The sequence below is a fragment of the Engystomops pustulosus genome, chromosome 3 (genome assembly GCF_040894005.1).
Source record: "Engystomops pustulosus chromosome 3, aEngPut4.maternal, whole genome shotgun sequence".
Lineage (NCBI taxonomy): Eukaryota > Metazoa > Chordata > Amphibia > Anura > Leptodactylidae > Engystomops > Engystomops pustulosus.
Window position 1 is genome coordinate 214590448 of NC_092413.1, and position 19238 is coordinate 214609685.

The 19238-nt window shown below is 41.1% G+C and overlaps 1 protein-coding gene across 2 annotated transcripts; it reads left to right on the forward strand.

Annotated features, from left to right (window-relative positions):
* The first annotated feature begins 8530 nt into the window (after positions 1-8530).
* LOC140120720 (cysteine-rich venom protein kaouthin-2-like) lies at positions 8531-17448 on the forward strand. 2 transcript variants are annotated; one of them, XM_072139674.1, is made up of 7 exons: positions 8531-8577; positions 8654-8719; positions 11800-11919; positions 13300-13390; positions 13515-13612; positions 15887-15981; positions 17174-17448. In XM_072139674.1, the coding sequence occupies exons 1-7, from the start codon at positions 8533-8535 to the stop codon at positions 17190-17192; spliced, it is 534 nt and encodes a 177-aa protein (XP_071995775.1). In that variant the 5' UTR covers positions 8531-8532; the 3' UTR covers positions 17193-17448. The 2 variants fall into 2 exon arrangements, with proteins under 2 accessions (XP_071995775.1, XP_071995776.1); XM_072139675.1 differs by lacking the exon at positions 8654-8719 and having other exon boundaries at positions 8532-8577.
* The last annotated feature ends 1790 nt before the right edge of the window (positions 17449-19238 follow it).

Here is a 19238-nt window from a genome sequence, read left to right on the forward strand (position 1 = left end):
TCTCATGTGTAGGCACGCCGACCTGATGCCCGATTCCCCTCCAAGGAGCTTCCATGAGACAATACTCACGTCCACAGGCTGTATAGATTATAAATACATTATGAGTATTACTATACTATACCTCCTAACATTTACTTCACAGAAAGAGAAACCATCCAATAGTGTGTCCACATCCCTTACGACCCCCACGCTGTATCATACCCCTCCTATTGTGCCCCCCACCGTGCCGTGGAACATCCCATCTTGAGTCACATGATAATTTAAGTAAAAAATTGAATGACTTACATATTATTTGAATATGTTAATATAAGTCATCCTCACTGATAAACCCCCTGCCCACTGTGTCCACTTTAAGAGAAAATAAAGATGAACTTGAGATGATAAAACTCACCGGATTTGTTCGTAAGTGGGTTACATGACCTCCACAAACTGTACTAGAGAAGATGTGGACCGGAATGTCAGGAAATAGGCCGACTAGGAGGCTATTATACACTACTCCAACAGCAAAAGGCTTGAGAACCTTTGGCTCAGGCACCATCCCATGGGAGAAAGTGCCTTAGGAAAGCCTACTAAGGATTGGTTGACTGAATTGCAAGGACTGGCCTTTTGAGAGGTTAGTTGGGGTGTGTGTCCTGTATAGCATACCGAAGCTAGAGTAGTCGACAAATAACAGTGCCACACAGGACATAAACAATAGTGCCATACTGCATATAAATAATAGTGCCATACTGCATATAAATAATAGTGCCATACTGCATATAAATAATAGTGCTATACTGCACATAAATAATAGTGCTATACTGTACATAAATAATAGTGCCATACTGTACATAAATAATAGTGCCATACTGCACATAAATAATAGTGCCATACTGTACATAAATAATAGTGCTATATTGCACATAAATAATAGTTCCATACTGCACATAAATAATAGTTCCATACTGCACATAAATAATAGTTCCATACTGTACATAAATAATAGTGCCATACTACACATACATAATAGTGCTATACTGCACATAAATAATAGTGCTATACTGCACATAAATAATAGTTCCATACTGTACATAAATAATAGTGCCATACTGTACATAAATAATAGTGCCATACTGTACATAAATAATAGTGCTATACTGCACATAAATAATAGTTCCATACTGTACATAAATAATAGTGCCATACTGTACATAAATAATAGTGCCATACTACACATACATAATAGTGCTATACTGCACATAAATAATAGTGCTATACTGCCCATAAATAATAGTGCCATACTGTACATAAATAATAGTGCCATACTGTACATAAATAATAGTGCTATACTGCACATAAATAATAGTTCCATACTGCACATAAATAATAGTTCCATACTGTACATAAATAATAGTGCCATACTGTACATAAATAATGGTGCCATACTACACATACATAATAGTGCCATACTGCACATAAATAATAGTGCTATACTGCACATAAATAATAGTTCCATACTGTACATAAATAATAGTGCCATACTGTACATAAATAATAGTGCCATACTACACATACATAATAGTGCTATACTGCACATAAATAATAGTGCTATACTGCACATAAATAATAGTGCTATACAGCACATAAATAATAGTGCTATACTGTACATAAATAATAGTGCCATACTGCATATAATAATAGTGCCATACTACACATATACAATAGTGCCATACTACACATATATAATAGTACCATACTGTGCATAAATAATATTGCTATACTGTACATAAATAATAGTGCCATACTGTATATAAATAATAGTGCTGTAGTGCACATAAATAATAGTGCCTTACTGTATATAAATAATAGTGCTGTAGTGCACATAAATAATAGTGCCTTACTATATATAAATAATAGTGCCATACTGTACATAAATAATAGTGCTATACTGTACATAAATAATAGTGCCATACGGTACATAAATAATAGTGCCATACTGTACATAAATAATAGTGCTCTACTGTACATAAATAATAGTGCTATACTGTACATAAATAATAGTGCTATACTGTACATAAATAATAGTGCCATACTGCACATAAATAATAGTGCCATACTGTACATACATAATAGTGCCATACTGTACATAAATAATAGTGCTATACTGCACATAAATAATAGTGCCATACTGTACATAAATAATAGTGCCATACTGTACATAAATAATAGTGCTATACTGCCCATAAATAATAGTGCCATACTGCATATAAATAATAGTGCCATACTGCGCATATATAATAGTGCTATACTGCACATAAATAATAGTAATAGAGTCCGATATAAATAACATTGCCATGCAGTACACATAAATAAAAGTACCATACTGGTCATAAATAACAGTGCCATACCAAACATTCAGAACAATGCCAAACATGCCTGGTAATAATACTATATATGTGCAAATAAATAAAAACGCTACATAATTCATATAAAAGTAATGGAGGTCACATACTGCCCCATGGGGCCCACTAACTAAGGAGGCCTATCTTTTACTGTAGCCCTTACTTGTAATGCCTCCCTTTCCCATAATCCCTTGCTTGTAATGTCTTTCCTTAAAATGCAATTTTTAACCCCTCCCACTGTTAATCACTTTTAAAGGGGTTGTCTGAGTGTTAAAAAGAAAATATATAGCTGACTTAGGGGACTGTAAAAAAAAAAATACTTACCTTCTCAGGGGCTCCTGTTGCCTCTCGTCGACGCCCTCCTGCTACGCCCCACCTGTCCCCTGCCACCACAACTAATACAACTCTATCAAAGTGCGGTGGCAGTGGACTGGTGCGCCTGCCTGCCTCTGTGTTAAAAACAGGTGGTCCTATGATAGTAACGAGCCGCCCACCTGTGTGACCGTGGACAGATTTTGGTCCACTGGAAATAAACATTGAAGCTTCCTGACAGGTAGCAGAGATCTAGAAAAATGTAAGAAATATATACACAAAGTATATTGGAAAATTGTATCATTTTTCATCAAACAATAACATTAATTTGCCAAAAATGGACCAACCCTTTAAGCCTCTCACTGTGCACTTAAAATGACAGCTCCTCTTTATTCCTTGGATTTATGGCCAAGAAACCCACAGCATTTACAGAACTGGGGATGAGGCTGGAAGAAGAGCGGAGCAGATCCTGGCAGAGCCGAATGAGAGACCAGTGATGTCCTGTGGCGGGTGCTGAGGTCCTGTGGCGGGTGCTGAGGTCCTGTGGCGGGTGCTGAGGTCCTGTGGCGGGTGCTGAGGTCCTGTGGCGGGTGTTGAGGTCCTGTGGCTGGTGCTTAGGTCCTGTGGCCGGTGCTGAGGTCCTGTGGCCGGTGCTGAGATCCTGTGGCCGGTGCTGAGGTCCTGTGGCGGGTGCTGAGGTCCTGTGGCTGGTGCTTAGGTCCTGTGGCCGGTGCTGAGGTCCTGTGGCCGGTGCTGAGATCCTGTGGCCGGTGCTGAGGTCCTGTGGCCGGTGCTGAGGTCCTGTGGCTAGTGCTGAGGTCCTGTGGCCGATGCTGAGGTCCTGATGCCAGTGCTGAGGTCCTGTGGCTGGCGCTGAGGTCCTGTGGCTAGTGCTGAGGTCCTGTGGCCGATGCTGAGGTCCTGATGCCAGTGCTGAGGTCCTGTGGCTGGCGCTGAGGTCCTGTGGCCAGCGCTGAGGTCCTGTGCCCGGGGCTGAGGTCCTGTGCCCGGGGCTGAGGTCCTATGGCCGGTGCTGAGGTCCTGTGGCTGGGGCTGAGGTCCTGTGGCCGGTGCAGAGGTCCTGTGCTCTCCATACTGATCGGTGACTGCTGGGACCTGCAGAAAATGTCATTTTAATCTCTCCATCTGTGTTACAATAATTGATGTTCTTTAATGTTTATCATCATGTTTGTTTTGTTTTGTTTTTTTCAAAATAAAAGTTTTATCCTGATACTTTGGTAATTTTATAAAACCCTGATCCTTTACAAAAAAAACCCATCACATTTTGATTCTTGGAAATTCCATTATTTTTCGATAAAAATCAAGTGATCATCGTTTATTGTTCTCTAATTTGGAGCTCGGGTGTAGGTCAAAAGCATAAAAAAAAAATCAAAAATAAAAAGCTGTAATACACATAAGCTTACACCAGAGGGCAGCACCACACCTCACACCTGAGCAGGAGATCCAGACTCTGGACTAGAAGTAACACATACAGGCACTGAATACAGACACAGTAACACATATTGGGGCAAATTTACTTACCCGGCCCATTCGCGATCCAGCGGCGCGTTCTCTGCTCTGGATTCGGGTCCGGCCGGGATTCATGAAGGCAGTTCCTCCGCCGTCCACCAGGTGGCGCTGCTGCGCTGAAAATCATCTCCACGCGCCGGAATGCACCACCTCGGACCAGGTGAAGGTGAGCGCTCCCCAAGCGACACTTTTTCGGTTTTTAAATGCGGTGGTTTTTCCGAATACGTCGGGTTTTCGTTCGGCCACGCCCCCCGATTTCCGTCGCGCGCATGCCGGCGCCGATGCGCCACAATCCGATCGCGTGCGACACAATCCCGGGGCAATTCAGGTACAATCGGCGCAAATCGGAAATATTCGGGTAACACGTCGGGAAAACGCGATTCGGGCCCTTAGTAAATGACCCCCATTAAGTTCTAGTAACAAAACAAAAGAAACTTGAGAATTTACACAAATGCTGTTAACCCCTTCAGGACACAGCCAGTTTGTACATTCAGGTTCAGCCTCTTTTTTTTTTGTAATTTAGCATGTGCTGCTTTATATCGTTATAATTTAAATTGGAAATATATAATTATACGACACTAAGGACATCTGTGCATATCCACATTGGGGGACATTTACTTACCCGTCCCTGGAGCTTTTCCTGATTTGCATTGTCCGGCGAAAATAAACTTTGCCGTGATTCACTAAGATTGTGCACATGTGTCGCTTCCCCGCTCAGGTCCTCCGGAGATCACCTTCTTCTTCCTGGTGCATAGAAGTGTATTGTCTTGCGACACAACTTTAAAGTTAAATCTTGCGCTCAGTCTAAATCCGTTGGATCGTCCTATGGCACGCACTCCGCTTTCCGTCGCATTAAAGGACACCTGTCATCAGGTCTGTGTCACTTGTCCTGTCACTACTACCTGTTGGAGCAGCTCACAAGGATCCCATCCCAGCCTTTATCTAGTTATTTCATACATTATTCATTGTAAAATCATCTATTTTTTATCATGTAAATGAGGCTGGTCACATGGTCAGAGGCAGTGATGTCACCCCTGTTACCCCTCCCCTCTCCTCCCCCTGCTCATGTCTGTGTGTAATGTATAGTAAAGCATTGCTAGTGTGTGTGCTGCATCCTCCTAATATACAGGTGAGAGACACAGACATCAGCTACACAAGTACCTGACATGTTCTGCTGTAACATGGCTGCCTGGAGCTGCTGTATCTCTCCTATACACACACACAGGCTGCAGGGGGCGTGGCCACCAGCAAGCACATCATTATACAGCCTCACATCATTATACAGGCTGTCAGTCATGCACTGGGGGTGTGGCTGTGCCTCCCACTCATGAATAGAGTGGACAGCTTGAATATGATAATGCTTCATTGGACATTTCACAGGTCATTTGCATACAGCTTTAGGACCTCATTGCTTAGGTTTACAGGCCTGTAGAGGAACAATGAAGGGATAGAGGCAATGCTCTCTAATGGCAGTTTATGAAAATATATTTAGTTTAGGGGGGTTATTTTACATGACGGGTTCTCTTTAAAGTTGGCACGATTACGCCAAAACCCGATCGCGTCAGAAATCCTGAAAATTACTAAAAGCCGATGAAAGTGCGATCCCCGGGACCCTTAGTAAATAAGCCCCTTTGTGTTGCAATACCAACATTAACCATTCATTTCGATGCAATAGTAATGGATTCTTCTTGAGTCGCTGATACAATCAGATAATGCGATTCTAAACACTGCAAGGAGCATAGACACCACAAGTCTTTTCTCCAAATTCAGCACGTGAATTGGACGCTGCTTACTATATCATATTTTTTTTTTAATGTACCTAGAGAAAAGTACATGGTGTGAGGGATTTTTTTTATTTTTGTGTTTGAATAAATTGTGATTTTTTTTTGTGGGGGGGGGGGGGGTTTATGCACGCTTATTCTGTTACACACAACATATTGCAACGTAACCCTCACTTCTATTGTTCCATATGACTGTGTTTTTACTCTGTAATGTAGTATTATATTTGTATATGTCCCCAATGATTTGTAAAGCGCTACGGAATATGATGGCGCTATAGAAATAAAGATTATTATTATTATTATTACAATATTGTGCTGTCACCCCGTATATTGCAGTGAGATATAGATACAAGAGATGATCTGTAGTCAGTATTATGTTAGGACAATGGCCTCGGGCGCTCACACAATAGAAATTCCTCATTCCATGTTAATTGGCAGTGAAACAGTTTATTATTCTGCAACAAAAAGAAGCCAAACTTCCCGTTCCCTGCCCGATATACTCACCCTACATGTCCTGCTTCTTGTACATTACCTGCGGCTCCTCCGACGCTCACACCTCCGAGAGGTAACAGGACCCAAACCAGGCACCATAGACTCCAGACAGGTGAGAGATTGAAAATATGAGGAAGTAATGCAATAATGTAACATTTCTTACTTATTATGGGTTATTATTGTTGTGAATTTGTTGACATAGAAAGTGTCAAGTTTTTTAAAGTTTGATCAGAAAATAGCAATTTTTTTTTTTCAATCTATCGAGGTTTCGACCCAGGGGTGTGTCTAAAATGACTGCCTATAGTTTTGTGTGAAAAATGACACCTGCTGTAATATAAAACATATGACTTGGACGTTGGGTGTTCGCCCTTACGATGTAACATTTTATGGTGTAAAACTTCACCTCTAAGTATAACTCTCACCATTGTCAGGGTTTGCTGGGATGTGGTGTGCAGGACAATGACCACAAGTTACTCAGTCTCTCTCTCAGGGGAATATAGGGAAAGGAGTAATCCAAGGGAAAAGCCGGAGGTCAGAGAGTTCAGAATGGACCACCATTAGGAATTTTAGGGTCCCATATGGACCAATTTTCGATCCTTCAAAAGTCGGAAAACCCGAGGAAAATAATAGTAATAATAAAAAAAAATAGTAAATAAGCCCCAATGTCTCATCTGTAGAAGGTAAGTCAGTGTATTCCTACAGTACTGACCAGATACTTGACTCCTCTCGGGGTCTATCAGGTCCAGAACTTAAAGGAGTTGTCCGACTATTAGAAAAATTTAGCAGGTGGGCTGGAGAGGGATTTTTTTTTTTTTTAAATTAGGTTTTACTCACCTCCTCCAAGGTTCACAGTGTCCCGCGCTGCTGGTCTGTGGGAACCGTGCCCTTTACAGGGGCACAACAGCTCTGCTTTGGTGATTTCCAGTGGCCTGGCACACCCACCCGTCTCCTGTCCCAGAGCTTGATACAATGCCAAGTACCAGGGAGTTGCCGAAGCGGAGCTGTCATGCCCCTTTAAGCAAAAAGGGGCACGGTTCCGAAAGACCAGTGGCGCGGGACAACGGTAAGTAAAGCTTAATTTTCTTTTAAAAGCCCTCCCCAGCCAACCTGCTAAACAGTCGGACAACCCCTTTAAAGTGAACCTGTCACCACTATGCCACTTTTAATAATGCCTGTGTCAGCATTCTGAATCACTACAGTAGAAAACTTTCTTTCACATTACCTGGCTCCTTGACAGTAGCATATGGGGACGGCCCTGGGGGAGCAGCTGCAGCAGCCATTGTGTCTTAGTCTTCCCATGCATTCTTTCTCTTCCCTATAGTAAATGGGAAGGAAGCTGCATCAGTGTGGAGGAGAGGAGATTGACATAGGCACTCACAGGAAGCAGCCCCCAACCCCCCCCCCCCCAAGACTTACCACATACTGCTAATAAGGAGATCCAGGTAATGTGAAATAAAGTTTTATAAAGTACTGAAATGATTCAGAATGCTGACATTCTGTAGCTCCAGACAAAAAATAATTTTGCCCCAGTGACAATTGTAGTTTCAACCTTTTTTGCTGTAATGGGACCAAGGATTATCAATAAAGCTTCATTACAGACACCTTACAGCTGATCAGTGCAGCCTGGGACTATAGTAACATCCAGAGAGGTCACCAGAGGTCATAGGTGGCAGAGGGATCCGTCTGTAACTAGGGGTCGTCCGTAAGTCAGGTGTCCTTAAGTAGGGGACAGCTTGTATAAGATATTAAAAGTACAAACCAGATAGAACGTCCATCTCTCAGCTGTTGGTGGATGACGGTAATAAAGCTGATTTTCACAGAGGCAGAAAGGCAGGGGAAAAAAAAGGACACAGGAAATCGTTTCTTTAATAAATTCTATTTTACAGTTAATTATCATCATTTATAGTTACTTTCACTATCATTTATGCAATTCTGTTAAAAGTTCGTCTGCCACAAACATCTCCTTACTACAAGACAAAAAACAAAACAAATAAAAAAGCAAAACTGTTATAAACCTTGTCTTGTGTTACAGAGAGATGAAGCTGTGTCTTGTGAAGTTGCTTTTCCTGCCCCTAATACAGGTGCGTTGTACATAATCTGCATCACAAGTTCTCCTCTGTGTAGATCCTGATACAATGTAACACTGTGTATTCATAGGGGGGGATTGTTGAAACAAATTCTGAAGACACAGATAAAGAAGTTCCTGACAATGTCCCAGATGTGGTGAGCATTTCTTCAGGGAAAGTTAACAAAAATTAAGCTACAATCAGACTAAATACTGTTCTCCTGTTTCCCTAGAAAAAATTATTTTGCCTCCACAGTATCCAATATAGTAACAGAGCCTCCACAGTAGCCAATAGAGAAACAGTGCCCCACACTATGCAATATAGTAACAGTGCCAAAAGAGTATCCTTTATAGTAACAGAGCCCCACACTATCCAATATAGTAACAGTGCCCCACACTATCCAATATAGTGACAATGCCAAAAGAGTATATTTTATAGTAACAGTGCCCCACAGTAGCCAATATAGTAACAGTGCCCCACAGTAGCCAATATAGTAACAGAACCCCCACACTATCCATTATATTAACACTGCCCCCACACTATCCAATATAGTAACAATGCCAAAAGAGTATCTTTTATAGTAACAGTGCCCCACACTATCCAATATAGTGACAATGCCAAAAGAGTATCTTTTATAGTAACAGAGCCCCCACACTATCCAATATAGTGACAATGCCAAAAGAGTATCTTTTATAGTAACAGAACCCCCACACTATCCAATATAGTAACAGTGCCCCCACACTATCCAATATAGTAACAGTGCCCCACACTATCCAATATAGTAACAGTGTCCCACACTATCCAATATAGTAACAGAGCCCCCACACTATCCAATATAGTAACAGTGCCCCCACACTATCCAATATAGTAACAGTGCCCCACACTATCCAATATAGTAACAGTGCCCCACACTATCCAATATAGTAACAGTGCCCCACACTATCCAATATAGTAACAGTGCCCCACACTATCCAATATAGTAACAGAGCCCTCACACTATCCAATATAGTAACAGTACCCCACACTATCCAATATAGTAACAGAGCCCCCACACTATCCAATACAGTAACAGTGCCCCCACACTATCCAATATAGTAACAGTGCCTCCACAGTATCCAATATAGTAACAGTGTCCCGCACTTTCCAATATAGTAACAGAGCCCCCACACTATCCAATATAGTAACAGTGCCCCACACTATCCATTATAGTAACAGTGCCCCACACTATCCAATATAGTAACAGAGCCCTCACACTATCCAATATAGTAACAGAGCCCTCACACTATCCAATATAGTAACAGTGTCCCACACTTTCCAATATAGTAACAGAGCCCCCACACTATCCAATATAGTAACAGTGCCCCACACTATCCATTATAGTAACAGTGCCCCACACTATCCAATATAGTAACAGTGCCCCACACTATCCAATATAGTAACAGTGCCCTCACACTATCCAATATAGTAACAGAGCCCTCACACTATCCAATATAGTAACAGTGCCCCACACTATCCAATATAGTAACAGTGCCCCACACTATCCAATATAGTAACAGAGCCCTCACACTATCCAATATAGTAACAGTGCCCCACACTATCCAATATAGTAACAGTGCCCCACACTATCCAATATAGTAACAGTGCCCCACACTATCCAATATAGTAACAGTGCCCCACACTATCCAATATAGTAACAGTGCCCCCACACTATCCAATATAATAACAGTGCCCCACACTATCCAATATAATAACAGTGCCCCACACTATCCAATATAGTAACAGTGCCCCACACTATCCAATATAGTAACAGTGCCCCACACTATCCAATATAGTAACAGTGCCCTACAGTATCCAATATAGCAGTGGTGGCGAACCTATGGCACGGGTGCCAAAGGCGGCACTCAGAGCCCTTTTTGGGGGCACCCGGGCCATCGCCCCAGCACACCAGACAAACTTAAAGAATCTTCCTGCAGTTCCAAGCAACTTAAAAGATGCTGCTTTCAGTCATAATTTGATACTTCATTACTTGGGACTGTAGGAAGAGGGAGAATTAGACATTGTCAAATTATTTTGGAGGACCTCCTGCTGGCCCTACGATTCTCTGTGTATGGAGGAAAACTGGAAAGAGGCTAAAATGATGAAAATTTTCCATCTTTCTACTGTGTTGCTGTCCTCGGGAGGCCAATATGAAAGTTGTTGAACAGGGAGCAATAAGTTACTGCTTTAATTTTTGGTTGGCACCTCACGATAAATAAGCACGGTTTTGGGTTGTAGTTTGGGCACTCGGCCTCTAAAAGGTTCGCCATCACTGCAATATAGTATATAATGCCCAAAGAGTATCCTTTATAATAACAATTCTCCCACAGTAGCCAATGTAGTAACAGTGCCTCCACAGTATCTAATACAGTAACAGCACCTTCACAGTATCTAATACAGTAACAATGCCCTGAAAGTATCCTTTATATTACCGTTGCCCCCACACTATCCAATATACTAACAGTGCCCCCATAGTAGTAGCCACACTGTACAATATAGAAAATATAGACAATATAGAAAAATTGGGGTGGCGCCACTTTATAGTACCTTGATTATTTGGCAAAAACCTGTGCTCACACGAAAACTATGGCATCAAGAGAAAAGGTGTTTATGAAATTTACTATAATGTTAAGGTTGATATTTGTACAATGTAACAAATATATATTATGTTTACTTAGCACAATTTACTGTACAAGATGGAAAATTATCTTACAAAACAATGTTTATTATTTTTTTTCGTTTCTAAGTTTTAAATATCACGTTGTAGTTGGAAACCATATATAATATGATATTTTTTATTATGATGGATTTTGATGGTAGATCTTCTGATGTTTCTAATTATTTGCACAAAAATAACAAATTAATTCCAATGGCCATCTCTATCCAACCAAAACTTGTAATGAGAGTTATCCACCTGTGGATCCCCTGGCACGTCTTGGATTGTTATTATGGATTCCTGGAAGAATATTGAAGAGTATAAGTAGGTAATTGCATAACACACAACTCCAGGATCAGACTACACAGGATTTATTTGTAGTCTGTTACCATGGAGACATATATTTCAGTATTGGAGCTGGGAACACAAAAACGTAGCTGGTTTTTAATAAAGATGATTTATAGCTTTGCTTTATTATAGAGTGTAACAGTCTTTAAATAGGGTAGAATAAAAGATAATGACTTTGTATATTCACTATATTCCAGTCTGAACCCCCACTTTCAGCTTTGTCTCCCCAACTCCAAGAAGTACAGAAAATCATTCTTGATGATCATAATAAATATAGAAGAAAAGCAAATCCAATTGATGGGAATGTGCAAGAGATGGTAAGTAAGGGCTGCAGCCACACGTGGCCCTTGCGTTGTGTATTTCAAGAAAACGCATGCGATTGGTAACCATTATTTGGTGTTTTGCATTGTTTGACCACTTAACCAATGTGAGACGAATTAGTACTCCACATGTTGGTTACTGAAGTATGTAGAGGGCTCAAGGCCTCTTCCAACAAGCTGTTGGGTGTTTGCTGTATATTACTAGCATTGATCAACTTGGGAGTCGCCATCTTGGTTTGGATTGGTGCTGGTGAGGCTGTGTATTTTCAGTAGATCTGTTACAATTTGCCAGTGGCACATTGTAACAGATGATGTGTAAAATCCACATTTACTTACATACTTTAGTATAGCAGTTCATGGTGGGATCAATCACGGGGTCTAATACACAGTTAAAATTAAAATCGCCCCCTTTACCCTTGAACTGATATATGAATATATAAATAAAATCATAAACATCATAGGTATCGTCACGTCCCAAAATGTCTGATCTATCAAAATTTAATAGCGGTTTTTCTAGGCATAATAATGGCACCCAAATATAAAAAACACCACTTTTATCCATCCAACATATAAAAGTTTTATAAAAAGTGATCAAAAGGTCGTACAGTCTCAAAATGTTTCAAATAAAAGTTCAGCTCATCCCACAAAAAATGACACCTCACAGCTCTGTACCGAAAGTTATTAGCATCAGAAGATGGCAAAATGAAAAATTTGTGATATATGTTATATCTACAAAAATGAGCAAATTGAGATTAAGGGTGCGTTCACATGTTCAGTATTACAGATGCAGTTTTTGATGTCCAAACCAGGAGTGGGGTGAAATAAGAGGAGGAGCAGCTTCTCTCAATAATGGGGCTCATTTACTTACCCGGTCCATTCGCAATCTCGCGGCGCGTTGTCCGACGTTGATTCTGAGTTTGCCGACATCCACTAAGGTCATGCGCCCTATATCCACCAGGTGTCACTGCTGCGCCGAGGTCCGCCGGAGTTCACCTTCTTCATCCCGGTGTATGTGAGTGCTATTCTTGTGGCACAAATTTTTTTTAAATTCTGCGGTTTTTCTGAATCTGTGGGTTTTTCTGACAGCCACGCCCCCGCCATTTCTGTCGCGTGAAAGCCGGCACCGATGCTCCACAATCCCATCGCGTGCGCCAAAATCCCGGAGCAATTCACTGCAAATCGAAATATTCGGGAAACCCGATGAAAATGCACAATTCGGACCCTTAGTAAATGAGCCCCAATATGTTCTCACCTTTTATGATCCCCACCTGCTTTTGGCTTCAAAAACTTCATCTGAAAGCACACCTAGGGTCCTAAATCTTATTTTTTTGCCATGTGTCGGTTCAAATAATAAAGTTGTAAAATTTCCCGTTACAGATATGGAGCACAGACGCCGCAGACCGAGCTGAGGAATGGGCCAAACAATGCAAAGAAGGACACAGTCCTCCAAATTTTAGTGAAATAAAGAGTAAGTTTTACCTCTAGCCAGTAACAGGTGTGGTAACTATCTCTCACTTTACCCCCATTCTACACTGCAGAGGACGAATCCCAATCTCCTTCATGTATATTTACTATTTCATCTTTTCCTTTAGAACTCAAATGTGTCGACAATGTATTTCACTCTAAATCGAGACTCATTTGGGATTATGTAATAGATACTTGGTCTTATGAGATCAACCACTACAGCAGGGTAAGTGTCTTCTGGTTACATCCTTTACATGAGTCTGACTTTAGGTAGGACAATATCTTTGCTTTATAATATCTACAGATATCTCTCTTCTTACTTTGACTTGACATATAATGAGGTGTCTGACATGAGATGATAACAAAAAGATATGACAGATAACTTGTAGTTCTAGGCTCCTCACATGGGACAGGGGGGGACCCTTTGTGTACCCTTATAGGTAAGGACCTGATAGAGGACTCTCATGGCACATCTCAGCTATGTGAAACCTTAGCTTTCTTTGTGATGGAGGTGGCATGATGACTATAGATATATTAAATTCATGGTTTAAAACTAATTTCAAAATACATTTTTCCAAACGACTACAGTCTGGTGCTCCGATTAAGTCAGGGAGCTCAGCAATGTCTTCTTCCATCTCACAGCAGAAAGCTCAGTGTGACACAGCTCAATCCATCCCTTGGTCACTCCCTATTCTCTCTCATTTCTAGAAGACAGCTCAGTGTGATACAGGTCATAGTGATGGGTCGTTCGCCGATGGCTCACTAAACCCTGCCACCAGACCGGCTCACCACGCCCTCTTTAACCCAATAAACTCGAGTTGATGTGGTGTGATGTGGGGTGACTGACTGGCCTGCGGCTCCCTATTATATAGGGAGCCGTTAAGGAGCCAGAAGAGTCAGCTATTCTTAGTGAGCTGAGCCTAATGAGCCAGCTCACTTAGAAGAGCCGTAATTCCCATCACTAACAAGTGAAGCACTCTCAGTCATGCCCCTCCCATCTCACACCAGAAAGCTCAGTGTGACATTCCTCAATTATCCTGAAATATTACCTGAAATAATCGGAAATACTCGCGATCCGCCGGCGCTTGCAATTGTTTCCTCCTTTATGCCAGCTCCACTCCATGGAGGCATGCAGGGGTGTGAAAGGGGCAAGGCTGGCGGTGGAGTGGGTCGGCGTGTGGCCACTTTGCGCAAACAGCCACTAAATACATCAAGAGCATGGCAGGAGCATCAAGAGGTGTCATGCTGGAGGGGCCGTGATATTATAATAACCGCCAATGGGTCGAATTTCAGAAGAGTCTGATGGATGTAAATACGTGATAAGGGGATCAGTGTTTCTCATTCAAAAGTTTTGGACACTTTATACAAGAGGAGTTTTTTCGTAAAGCTTATTTATGTATGGGTATAAAAAGGATGACATAGCGTTGTAGAAGGACAATGACCAGAATAGTACATCGAGAAAGGTGAAAAAAATGTTTCAATGAGAATGAAGACAGTTGCTGGATTGGACCCCGCAGTTCCCAGACCTCAACCAAATCATAAATGTGTGGATAGAGTTGAAGAAAAAATTATATCCGTACCCATGTGGGTCGACCACTAAACACCAACATTGGGAATGTGTAGAAGGAAGCTGGAATCAGATCATGGGGATTGAGAGCCTGCTCAGAAGGTTGAAAGCCAAAGGTGGATTTACAAAATACTAAAAAAATTATGAAGTTACATGACATGAATCTACATAACTAAGCATATCCTTAATAGATACACTCAGAGTTATGTATGAGAAAGCCAAGATGGGTGTCTATAAAATGATTGTAGTCTCAGGTTTCGAGCTCTAGTGAATGGTGAGATGGAGCCTGTAAGTCATATGTGCAAAACATTGTTACCCTTCTTCTCGTAAGTGTAACTTAGGGGAGAGGCGAAACCTTCTGCTATTATGTATTCACATAGAAGCTGAGTAGTGTGAACGAAGACGAGGGAGGAAGTTGAGTGTTGGTGCGTGTGAGATACAACAAACATCAGAGATCATGTGACCAGAGCTAGAGACCCCATGACCAATACTCTGAATGTAGCCAAAGCTGCTTTACAGAAATTGTGATTTATGAAGGAAAGCTCAAGGCAAAAACAGTTGAGTGCATCTTATTATACTACAAGAACGGAGCACAATACGTTTTTGTTGACTTTACATGCACCTGTGTACACATGGCCTAAAGGACTCCAAATTCTAATGAAACCAGTTCTAAATACATGAGGGGGGTGAACAAATCTTGTAGATAGATATATATCAGGATGACCCCATGACATGTATCAGCAGTGGTGTAACTTGAAGCTTATGAGCCCCAGTGCAAACTCTGTGCCAGGCCCCTGACTATAATGTAAGGGCCCCCTAAGCATTTGGGCCCAGTTGTGACTGCGCCATCTGCACCCCCTCAAGTTATGACCCTGTAAATCAGGCCAAGTAGTTATCTGTACCCAATGTTGATTGAATTATTTCATATTTCAGTTGCCATGGGATCTCCCCATTGCACTTGGATGTGGCATAAAGGATTGCACAACTGAAGAAAGAAAAATCGCATACGTTTGCAACTATTGTTGGCTGTAAGTATGAAAAAGTTGAAATGATCAAAGTATCACATGTTCATATCCAGCTCAGACTCCAAACCAGAGAAAATATAACGTTTCTGGATGACATTATAATAAGTACATAGTAGTATCCAGGCTTCACCTCCCCCCCCCCTCCCGGATCCAGTTCCGATCCTACACTGTATCGTAATATACTGCTCAGGGAATAATTGCTGATGACAACACTCTATGCCGTGAATTCACGGCAGGGTTATCCTCCCCAAGATCTGACTTTACTTCATACAGTTTTGAAAGGAACATTTCTATTGTTTGTTAAACTCCTAGAAAAACTTCCAGTAAGAATTACACAAAACAAACTACCCACACTCATCTGCGCTCCTCTTCACGCCGGCATTACCTGGAAAAAAAGACTTCTAAAAAGCAGGCCGGAGTGCAAGGACGCGCTGTCCGACACTCAGGGCTGCTAATTATTCACACCTCCCACATGACATCACCTCCCACATGACATCACCTCCCACATGAAGAGGACCTTAGCTGAGTATGTGTATTTTGCTTTGTGTAATTCTTACTGGTAGTTTTCCCTTAAATGGAACCCGTCAGCAGAAATTGATCTAATAAACCACTTCCAATAAGTGTCCAAATAGCAGAAAACTTTCAAGATTGTGTTTCTTTCATGACCCAGTGTGCCTGCATCATCCAGGAAATCAATTTTGATGTGAGATGTAAACTGGATGTATAAAGTCAAGGAGGTGGAGAGTTTAACACTGAAGTCAAGCTCTCCCTGCCTCAGAAAGCCCCTTCATTGTAATTGATGGTCCTTCATCCAGAGGCATCACTAACCAGATATCCTGAAGTCCGATGCATGATGTCAATCACAGAGGAGGAGGCATTCAGAGTTTCCACTGTGACTTTAATGTTTAACTCTCCGCCTCCTTGACTTTATACAACCAATTTACATCTCACTTTAAAGGTGATTTTCTAGATGATGCGATCATACTGCACTATGAAAGAAACAAATACCAGAAGGTTTTACGCTGTTTGACAATATAGTGGTAGTGGTTTATTGGCCAACTGCTGATGACAGGTTCCCTTAAATGTTGGTCTTTGGTAATTTTTTTCATTATATTTCATTTATATTTTAGGCAATATGCAGCTTAACACTTTCTTCTATGTTAATGAAGTCATCCTTTTAACATTTTTATTTTAGCAAATCTTCCACCATATGACGATCTCAATAAAAACTTCACTGATCGATAAAAAAAACAAACATCTGACCCATGTCTGAAAAACAAAGACTCCCATCAACCATCTGGGATCAGAAGATGTGATGTATTTTTAGTGTCTTCATCTCTAAAGTAAATTGTGTCCCCGGATTCCACTTGATTTCATTTATATCACAACCAATTTATGCAAAACTTATCAGTATCTCACTGCGTGGGAAGTATTATATTACATATATACTCGAGAATAAGCCTAGTTTTTCTGCACATAAAAAATGTGCTGAAAACCCAAACTCGGCTTATACTTAAGTAAAAAAATATATATATATCAAAATTCCCCCACTGCTGGCTAGATACTGGGGGATATGGGCTGGCAGGCTATATACTGGGGGGCAGGTGCTAGCTATATACTATGGGGCAGGGTCCGGCAGGCTATATACTGGAGAAGCTGTGACCAATTCATTTCCCGCCATTGGCTTATACTCGAGTCAATAGGTTTTCCCAGGTTTTTATGGCAAAATTAGGGCCCTCGGCTTATACTGGGGTCGGCTTATACTCGAGTATATACGGTATGTTAATCAGGATGGTTGTGATGATCTGTATAATTCATATATCTCTACTGCGGTGAAATAAATCAGTTCTTTGGTCAATTCTTATTTTTTGTTAATTTTGTTTTATTGAATAAGATCTCAATTAATAATAAAGCTGCTTCATCATACGACAGAAGCAGATGAAAATGTTGGTACATCCGGAAGCTATAATTCCCTCCTCGGCTATTCTCTTAATAAGTTAACCAGAACTATAGGTCCATATGGCCATCGGTAGGACATTGAGAGGAGAATACAGAACTTACACATCCGGACACATGGTGGATTCTCATTAGGATGATATGGGAGGTGGCCCAGGGCCTCGCGCTCCTGGGCCCCCCAAATTGCTTTAGACACTGATTCTGCCTGCATTGTGACCAGCTGCACGCAGAATTGTTTTGTGTACACACAGTTTGTACAAGTTACATTTTATTTTATTAACTCTTTATTACCTATTTTGCTACCTCTGTCACCTGGATGTCTTCTTATCTAGAAAATAAAAGTATATATATATATGCAAGATATATTTGTATATAATTACCTCTGTGTATTATAAGCTTCTAATATGGACATTTATACTGTGCAGTGGGGTGTATGCCCTGGTATTTAACTCTGTCCCATCCAAAACACAGTTGAACACAATGGGGCACATGAATTAAGAACAGTGCAGTCTGTACTATGTGCAGTTTACCTGTGTAGTGTGCAGGGGGCACCAAAAGGGCTCTGAAGGGGTTACCAGAGCCCCTCCATGCTGCAGCTTCACAGGCTGTTGCACTGCCTCCCCCTCCCTCAGCACTTCCCCTCTCTCTGCCTGATGTTAATCTCACACAGTGGAAAGGGAAGTACTCCTGCACAGTGTAAAAGCCTGTGAAGCTACAACTTGGAGGCTCATTAGCATAAAGTTGATTCTAGAAGGAACAAGGCCATGAATAACAAATATAAGAAGATACCGCAGTGACGGTGCCTGAATGGTTTATCATGTTGGATTTTGATGGTAGATTTGCTTTAACCCCAAAACGCAAAAAGATGTTACTGTATGTCTTGTTGCGTATGGGGGAGTATGAAGCAGGCTCTCCACTTGCACATTGTAATAGATGGTGTGCAAAATCCCAATATACTGCCATACTGTAGTATGCTAGGAAATGGTAGGATCAATCAGACAACCAAGGGTTAAAGTAACCTAGGGAGTTCCTTAAAACTGATATAAATAAACAGGAAAAATCATAAACACATTAATTATCGCTGCTTCTGAAAATGCCCAATCTATCAAAATGTAATATCAATATATTAAAAATTCTATAAAAAGTGATCAAAAGGTCTCATGAAAAATGAAAACACAAAAACAAAAAAGGGCCTTGTCCTTAAGGGGTTAAAGACCTTTCCCCATTTTGCTGTTTTGGCCCCATCTCCTACATACACACAGGTTCTGTATAGGAGGATATATTATTATTATTATTATTTTAGG

Bases quoted from the DNA above. Each gene is read 5' to 3' on its own strand.
- LOC140120720 (XM_072139674.1), top strand. From the start codon at position 8,533: ATGAAGCTGTGTCTTGTGAAGTTGCTTTTCCTGCCCCTAATACAG. The intron at 8,578-8,653 runs GTGCGTTGTACA...GTGTATTCATAG, and splicing joins TTTTCCTGCCCCTAATACAG to GGGGGGATTGTTGAAACAAA. The intron at 13,391-13,514 runs GTAAGTTTTACC...CTTTTCCTTTAG, and splicing joins AAATTTTAGTGAAATAAAGA to AACTCAAATGTGTCGACAAT.